The following is an 8,626-nucleotide window of genomic DNA, read 5'->3' as shown; positions in this document are numbered from 1 at the left end:
AAACTGAATTTTATCAATCTTGAAACCTAAATGCTTCTAAAGCAGAATTAGCCAAGTTTTCCATTTTCAAATAATGCCTCAAAGTTTTGATTTTTTTTTTCAATTTTTTTGCATTGTTTAATTTATTTACTTGCAAAATCACGATCCACCTCTTGAAAATGTAAATCATCGCTTTCATAAGTTCCCAATAAATCTATGATATATGATCTCTGACTGACAATAGTGAGAAAAATGTTGTTTGATAAATGATGGCAGTAATCATAATTCACTCTTAATAACTGATTACAGGCAACGGGCCCATATGTAGCTGGAGTGTTGCAAGAATGCTTGAGGGGGGAAAAAAACTTGCAGACCTGTAAATTATAAATAAAAAAAATAAATAAACAACAGAACTTGTCGGGATTATCAAACTAAATCCGAATTCGTGACCACACACGAAACAATACAACCGTGTTGATGAAAAACTAACACACGTTGACGGCCGTCCCCGTTTCTCTCCGTATACTGTTTTTATGTGTTAACCGAGGTGTGGCAAACGCTGCAACTCACAGGCCGCAGGTCTATGCTGAAGATTTTCAAGCTGTGATTCAGAAAGTCTGAGCTCCGTTCATTGTGTCTCTAACACACCTTCAATCACATGCAAATCATCTGGATGCCTGTTTGAACGTTCATTCAGTCATGCAGTGACACCTGGACTGCAGTCACGTCAAATCCTCTGAACAAAGAAGACAGAAATACGAAGAGAAAAGACTCTCTACCTCTGGTCAGCAGCAGTCGACAATGGCCATTATTACCGGCTAAAAATTTTTTTTAAAAATCTAGACAACACAAAGGAAACAGCAGCACGCAGACTCGCGGTGGAACTGGTGACAGCAACATTCTAAAAATACGAACCCATTTGCAACTAGGCAGACTTGTAAATATCACCTTTCCCAAAGATGCCAGGGACCCACAGGCCGGTCTAAAGAATCTGCACACACTCTTGTGAAATCAGGGCTTTGCACCTGGTGTGTTGCCTTGCTACTGCTGAATTGGTGGTAAGCCATGCCCCATGATGTTTTCCCCTTTTAATTGGGTAATACGGGCCTGATCTCAGTGGCTTGCTAAGCCCATCATGTAATAGCGAAGGGTTTGCAGGATGGCGCGCGGAAGAGCGATAAAAGAGGGTCTTACAGCGCACAGATTTCCAGCTGTATAGTCATCAGGACTCGTTTCGCTACAAGGTCAACGAGTTAACTCTCTGGTAGCTGCGTCATCCTGTTTCAAGGCCAAGTTGAAGCAACGGAGACGGGAGGGGCCACCATAATGAAGGAGAGGCTAGATTTTTATTTTCTCTCAGGTTCCTGGTGTGAAACGCGGTGCGCCTCAGCTAGACTGAAGACCCACCAAACCCCATTCATGCGCAATTCTATCACACACGCAAACGCTTTTCGTTCTAAAAGCAAACATTCTGGCAGATCTGCACTGCCAGGGCCGTGGATTGGATTACATGCGTACTGCGCAGGCTCCATGGTCAAGTTCAAGTTGGGCTGGCTAGTAAAACTGAGGGGCGCATTCTGCAGTGTCTGCCGCGGGGGGCGCTCCCCCTCTTTGATCTTCCCTGCAAAACTAGACACTGGAGCATGGCTGCACTGCAGTCCAGTTTTCTGCACTTCAGCCACAAGAATGTGCAGGATTTTAACCCATTGTGCATTTTAAATTAAACCGCAATAATCAAAATGCATATTTCGTCATGTAAATAAGAAAAACATGTTCAACAAGCAACAAGCCCTCCAAACCCATCCGGTGTCCTTCACTATCTAAAACACACACAATATAAGTGACACTACTGTAAACGCACAAGGTCATTCATCTGTTGCGCAAAAGCTTTTCTGTTATCTCTGAGGGATCACAAGATCCCATCTGCCCTGGCCACGACCCATTGCATAATTGCTCTAAGTATCAAAGCAATGGGATCTTTGCCATCTTTGTGCGCTTAACTAAGACTACGTGATAACCCATCTTCATATATTTGAAAGCAGAAGTAAACCAACTCCGCCTCTAAATAAGAGGAAAACTTGCTCATGCGCCCTCGCATGTGATCCAATTAACTCAAATACCTTTGTTTTGCAGATTTTAACATAGAAACAAATACAAGCTGCTAAAAACAGAATGAAATGTAGGAAAATGTACAAGATTAAACACACCTTCTCAAAAATCAGGTCTTCCTTAGTTATAATGTCTAATTAACGCAGTAAAGGCAAAAGAAATTTCCAGGTTGATGAGTTAGCAAACTTTTGTCTCTGCACAAAGACGGACATAAAGCAAGTTCCTTTGGTACTTTCCTCTCTGACTCAAGAGGATATTTATGGTTGGATTCAGCCCATTCAGCACATTTCTATTACTCTGTGGTAAACAATTTGCAGGCCGATCTTTCACTGTGATTGGCTGTGTAATGGTACACTTGGTTCTGACTCCAAAACTGATACTCCCTTTGTCATAATCCAACAGATAAATGGACAGATTTCAAATATATCTATAATCAGTGTCTCTTTCTCAAACTCAAAAGCAGTAACAAATGTCAGAGAGTGAGGAGGGTGCGAAAGAGAGAGAGGCTCACTTTTTTCCTTTTGCAGACCAGATGAAAGAGTCGGGGGAGAAAGCCAAAGGAATTTCCCTCACTCCTCAGCCGCCGGCTCTTTGGGGGAGGGGGTGACTGCTGCTCGGGGCCTTTTCCCTTTTACGGACAGGCGAGGGCGCACAAGGACAGCGGAGGCTGCTGGAGCTCCACACTCTGCCACTCTCTCCTCCCTGTAAGACCACATGACACCACCAACATGAGCTACATCATCCACATCCTAACGCAGCCCCGGTGCCCTGCAGGCACAGATTTCATATCAGTTCAAAAATGCGAAAATAAATAAATAAATTAAAGTCTGTCTCCACAGAGACGTCAGGTGTGGTCAGGTTCCTCCCTGTGACATCATCTGACCGCAACAATGTGCAACCTTGCTCAAACATACAAAGTGGTACAATATGTTTTAAAAGAGTATTATAATTTAACAAAGTTATGAACCAGGTATCAGAATAAAACACTACAGCATTGATCCGGTGTGTTGCTCCCAAATAAAATCTGTATTACATATTTGCTACCAACTACACAGAAGAAAGGCCACGGGATAAAATCTGTTTCCACTGAAAAACGTGAACATTTGCTGGTGCCAATATCGTTCTTTCACGTTACATGTCTGTCAGAGTGAACTTAATCAGGGCTGAAGAAACATGGAGCTCAGAAAACGTCCAGTGGACATCAAGCGCACTGCATCCTTCACTGTTAAACTGGGCTTGCAATGAAACTCAATTTGCTACAACTACGTTAAATCAACATTGGGCCCGTGTTCCATGTAAGGAAGACATCTGTCCCTTAGGAGGCACACAAAGGTAAAATGCGCTAATTATACTGTAGAAACTATACAAACCCTGCGCGAGTCTTCCTCTGTCATTGCTCAGTAAGCTGCGTTTAAAAAAAACAATCCTACATATATATGCAAAACACCAGCCACCAGTGCGCTTTGCAGGATCACTGTGAAAGCATCACACCAGCATGTTTTATTTTCACTATCTGAATATGAACATGACTGGCCGATTTAAACTATAGCCCGGACATATGTAAATGCATGAAAATAGCAGGTTTTAGGCGCACACAATGAAGTGAGGGTTCTGCCTGGTTGTTCGGGTCCAAGCTTAGCTGATTTTTTTTTTTAAGACTTCATGTCAAATGGTCTCTTATCTAAACTCTGACCGCAGGACTTGACCTCTGAGGACTTTCCTTGACTCCACTTAAGAGCAGGATAGGAGACACAGGAGGGAGAGTGGAGAGGAAGGAGGGGAGGAGGAAGGGAGCACTGAAATCGAGTAAATAAATCATTTTTGAAAACTCTGTGTATTATTAGTTAATAGCGCTGTAGTATAGTAGGTACAACCATATAATTAAGCCCATTTGAAGTTTATTTCAAAATCTTAGTGATTTATTTTTTTAGTGAATTTAGATTTTTTTTTTTTTTAATAATTGAATATATTGTAGCTTTATAACTAAGTACAAAAAAATAGAAATATGAATTAAATAAAGCACATTTCAGCACCAGACAAACAGATAGAGACATGGATGCTGTTTGTTCCATAGCTGCTTGTGCCCTCTGACAGCCCCCCCTCCTCCTCCACCACCACCTCCATCTCTCCTTCTGTTTACCCATACATCCAATCAATGCGTGTCGTCATCAGGGGGGACCATCATGACGACTGGCCTATTAAGAATGACAGCTCTGGAGGAAGAGAGAGAGAGAGGCTAAATGGTGATCCCTCCCAGAGCTCCCTCTCCGCACTCTGGAGCGGTCTTCTCTCAGGGTCAGACCGGATTGCATCCCCTTCTTTTCCAGAAGCCTCTCCTACTCCTGAGGACACAATCTCCCACCCACCTCCACCGCCATCACCACCACCACCACCACACACACACATATACAACAGACACACACCCCTCTCCAACCTGAGAATCATCGCCTCGGTTTTGACGGCTTGCACTCTCACCGTGAAGTCGAGGTGTGTGCGTTTTTTTTTTTTTTCTAAGTCGTTGCTTGTGATGGAAAGCAGAGAGGAGATGGTGATGCTGGCGGAGGGAGGTCAGCTCGGCAAGAACGGCTCTAATTTGTCGGAAGGCATCGGGAGCCCCGTGCGAGAACCGCAGGGGAAGCCGGCACACAGGAGCTGCCTGAGCCCCGGCGCTGCGCCCTACTCCCGGGACAGAACCGAGCTGCTGGTGGTGGAGGAGAGCGCACGGAGGAATATGTGCGCCGACGTGAGGCCGGTTGGCACGTCTTCCTCCGGAGAGAGGCACCGGGCCGAACATCCCCACAAAGACGGCAGCAGCTCTGACACTGAGTCGGACTTCTACGAGGAAATTGATGTCAGCTGCACGCCTGAAAGCATGGACTACCCGACAGCTAAAGGTAAGGCTGAAGCTTGGGAGCTGCGCGCATGGTTTCCTCTGATTGCATGCTCGTGCAAATGAAGTTGTTTGAATTGTGCCACTCCAAAAAAAAAAACAAGACAGAAAGAAAAAGAAAAAACAGGCAGGGTGATTCAACGAGAAAAAAATGCAGAGTGAAATCGAAAAATCAGGCCTACAATCTGTGCACTGTGAAATACAGATTAACCTTAACAGCAGGATAAAATACAGTCGAGCTGCAGTCGGTGCTGCACAGCTGTTCTGTCAAGTGACCACTGTGGCTGGAAACGCTGAGGTGACACCCACAATCTAACCAGGCATTTTCATCACTGACTTTAACAATGAGTTACAGCAAATGTGTCTTGCACGTATATGTACTGCATGAGGAAGAATGCAGGATTTTAAGCAGCTAAAACCACAAGCAACAACAAAAAAAAAATGTGAAGGAAAGGCGAGTAACGTGGGATTGTTCTTGGGAGTCTTTCTGGCATTTTGTAAGAGGCAAAGACTGTAAAATGTGGAAAAATCATGTGTTAAAAATCAAAAAAATTAATATCAATATATGAAAAGTCTGCTGATGTTTACATCGAGCTAAATGATGTGAAGAAAGCCAACGAACGACAACAATACAACACGATTATTATTGTTTTAAATAAGATAAAGTTATTGTTCAGATCAAATCAGTATTCTTTGGACAATTATGATAAAAATAAATACTAACAAGACTCAACGGCATAAACACTTGAGCTAGATGTTAAGAAGGCCCTTAATATGGGAAACAGAGCAGTTTAAAATATTGAAATTACCCCTGCAGTCTTCAAATGTCAACTCTTTAGTAAAACTGCGAATTAAATATTAAACGAATGAAATAAATAAAACGCTCCAAAGTGCTGGGGCTCCATTTCAATTCTTCTGGGACTGTGTTTTTGCATTGGATGCCAATTAAAAATGATTAATTATTCTGCATATTCGTTCAGGTCGAAATGGGGATTCTCCGGGTCACCCGAGTGAGACCGGTGCCGACCCGGGTAAGACTGTCCCGGGTCAGGGCTCTCTGTCCTACGCAGCAGACCAGATTCGCCGGTACCGAACAGCGTTCACCCGGGAGCAGATCGCACGGCTGGAGAAGGAATTTTACCGGGAGAACTATGTGTCCAGGCCGCGGAGATGCGAACTTGCGGCCGCCTTAAATCTACCTGAAACCACCATCAAAGTAAGATTTTTATCTCTAAGGAGCAGGACTGAGTCAGGCCTGTAGGGCAGGAACACTGACTCAGAGTTAGTGAGCTGGGGTTGATATTAATCCAAACTAGGGTGCAACAGAACGGTTTTGTTTTTAAAATAAGCTTAAATTATTGCAAAAGGTTATGTTAAATGTACAGAAATGGGAGAGTAAAATGTCACATAAAATAAGACAAAAATAACCAAAGTTGAGTAACGCCTAAATATCCAGACGGAGTTTCAAGTAAGCAGAGGCCTGGATTTTCATTTATTTATTTTTAATATTATTTTAAATTATTTTTCTTTTTTTCAGCTGACACGAAAACCAGCTGAAAATATATCTCTGTTGGTTATAGTGATAAGACCAATTTTAATTAAACCAACCCAAATCCGTGTGTGCGTAAAAGCGCAGCTGCTGTGTGACACTATGTGCTTTAGGTATTGTACATCAGGGGGGGTTGTGGTTAATATTTGACCCTGTGTGTCTCTCTGTCCCAGGTGTGGTTTCAGAACCGCAGGATGAAAGACAAACGCCAACGTCTGGCTATGACTTGGCCTCACCCCGCAGACCCGGCCTTCTACACCTACATGATGAGCCACGCGGCGGCCACGGGGAACCTGCCCTACCCCTTCCCATCACACCTGCCGCTGCCCTACTACTCTCACCTGGGTGTCGGGGCCGGCTCAGCTCCTGCCGCCACCCCTTTCTCAAACCCCCTGCGCTCTCTCGACAGCTTCCGAATGCTGTCTCACCCCTACCAGAGGCCGGAGCTGCTGTGCGCCTTCAGACATCCCTCCCTGTACCCGGGTCCGACTCACGGCCTCGGCCCCGGGGGGAGCCCCTGCTCCTGCCTGGCCTGCCACTCCAGTCAGTCCAACGGCATCTCCACTAGGCCCTCCGGCTCGGACTTCGCTTGCTCCCCAACAAGCAGGACTGACGCTTTCGTCACTTTCACGCCTTCAGTGCTTAGCAAATCCTCATCTGTGACATTAGACCAGAGGGAAGAAGTGCCTCTGACCAGATAAAACCAAAACCAACCAACTCTTGTTCTATAAAGCCTTTACCACAAGCTTTTTAACCTATAATATGAGCAGGACTGAAACAGCATGAAGAGGTAGTCAGTAAGCAGTGAGAGCAACTTAAACTTGGGGGAAGATGATTAGCCACATCTCCAACTATCAGACGCACAACAGATCTCCCAAGACAGAAATATAATAATCCCATTGCAAAGCCAAGACAGTGGGTTTGAAATATGAGCGCATGGGCACAAAACCAGATTTGATTTTTAGAAGATTAATTTGATGTGCGTGTGTGTGAGAGAGAGAGGGGAGATCCAGAGAAACGTTTAAATCTTCGTGATGGATGGCGTTAAGGTTTTTATCATTACTTGTCGTCTCTTTACGCGTCCAAATCGGCCTACATGTATTGTTAGTTACGCGAGAATGATGCTTTCCATCTCTCTTTTTAACAAGGGGATTTGTTAACAGACTGCGGCCGTCTCATTATAACCAACTCTCCACACCGGGGCCCTGGCGGCGGCCCGGGCCGAAATGTGCAGATGCTAGTGAAATTAGTAAGTGATGTATATGTACGACCCGGTGAATTTTGAGTGTTGAATTAATGATAATACCAGGAAGGGGATCGTTGCTGCCAAAAGGTAACAAGGCGCCAAGGGAACGGATTACTACAGCCCGCACGGTTTGACGAGGCGGGAAGGAGGAGGAGGAGGAGGGAGAGGAGAGGAAGGACCCAGAAGAGGATGGAGAGAGGACAATCAAAAATGAAAAAAATAAAGCATTTTTAACGCCATCAAACACTCTTCCCTTTCTATTTTCTCCCAGTTCTTAAATCTGAGGAAAATGTGATTAAATTGCGCCTATGGGCCTATTTTTAAGAAAAACGTTTCTCGCTTTGCACTGCTACAGTGGCGCCAGTTTAGTGGCATTTCGTGGAGAATATGGACTAACAAGTGACTTATTTGGTTTCTATTTTATTTTATTAATATTAATATTATTATTATTTGGTTTGTTTTTGCCTGAGTTGTCCTTAACGTCTAATTTGCAATAAATACTGTCAAAGAATCAATGGAGCAATGGAGTGTTTGTCTTCTAAACACCTTGATCATTTATTTAAATAGCCAGGATGCCATATGAGGATTCACACAATTCTAAAATGTGACTTTATGTTAATGGCAGCAGAATAAAGCTGATCCATGCAAGTTTGGTTCCCTTCAAGTCATTTTACTCGGTTTGATTTCGTTCAGCAGAAGCAAAGAGCGTCTCTAGTCACAATTGGTCCATCGACCCCCCCCTCCAATCCCTCCAATAATAACACTAATTCTGTTCTCAAGTGGTCGCTGTCAAAACACCAGAGTGAGCCCCCATATTTCCTGATGGGACCGCTAGATTGACCGTGACAGTTAA

The 8,626-nt window shown here is 44.1% G+C and overlaps 1 protein-coding gene across 1 annotated transcript; it reads left to right on the top strand.

Moving 5' to 3' along the window:
- Positions 1 to 4,615: 4,615 nt before the first annotated feature.
- On the top strand, positions 4,616 to 7,228 carry evx1 (even-skipped homeobox 1). The gene is made up of 3 exons (XM_008300278.1): positions 4,616 to 4,982; positions 5,959 to 6,194; positions 6,701 to 7,228. Exons 1-3 carry the CDS (start codon positions 4,616 to 4,618, stop codon positions 7,226 to 7,228), a joined length of 1,131 nt encoding a protein of 376 aa, XP_008298500.1.
- Positions 7,229 to 8,626: the final 1,398 nt, after the last annotated feature.

The sequence above is a fragment of the Stegastes partitus genome, unplaced genomic scaffold (assembly GCF_000690725.1).
Source record: "Stegastes partitus isolate 25-593 unplaced genomic scaffold, Stegastes_partitus-1.0.2 Scaffold1520, whole genome shotgun sequence".
NCBI classification, from domain to species: Eukaryota; Metazoa; Chordata; class Actinopteri; family Pomacentridae; genus Stegastes; species Stegastes partitus.
Note: the sequence above shows the minus strand (reverse complement) of the source record. Positions and strands in the feature narration are given on the sequence as shown.

Bases quoted from the DNA above. Each gene is read 5' to 3' on its own strand.
- evx1 (XM_008300278.1), top strand. From the start codon at position 4,616: ATGGAAAGCAGAGAGGAGATGGTGATGCTGGCGGAGGGAGGTCAGCTC. The intron at 4,983-5,958 runs GTAAGGCTGAAG...ATATTCGTTCAG, and splicing joins GGACTACCCGACAGCTAAAG to GTCGAAATGGGGATTCTCCG. The intron at 6,195-6,700 runs GTAAGATTTTTA...TCTCTGTCCCAG, and splicing joins TACCTGAAACCACCATCAAA to GTGTGGTTTCAGAACCGCAG.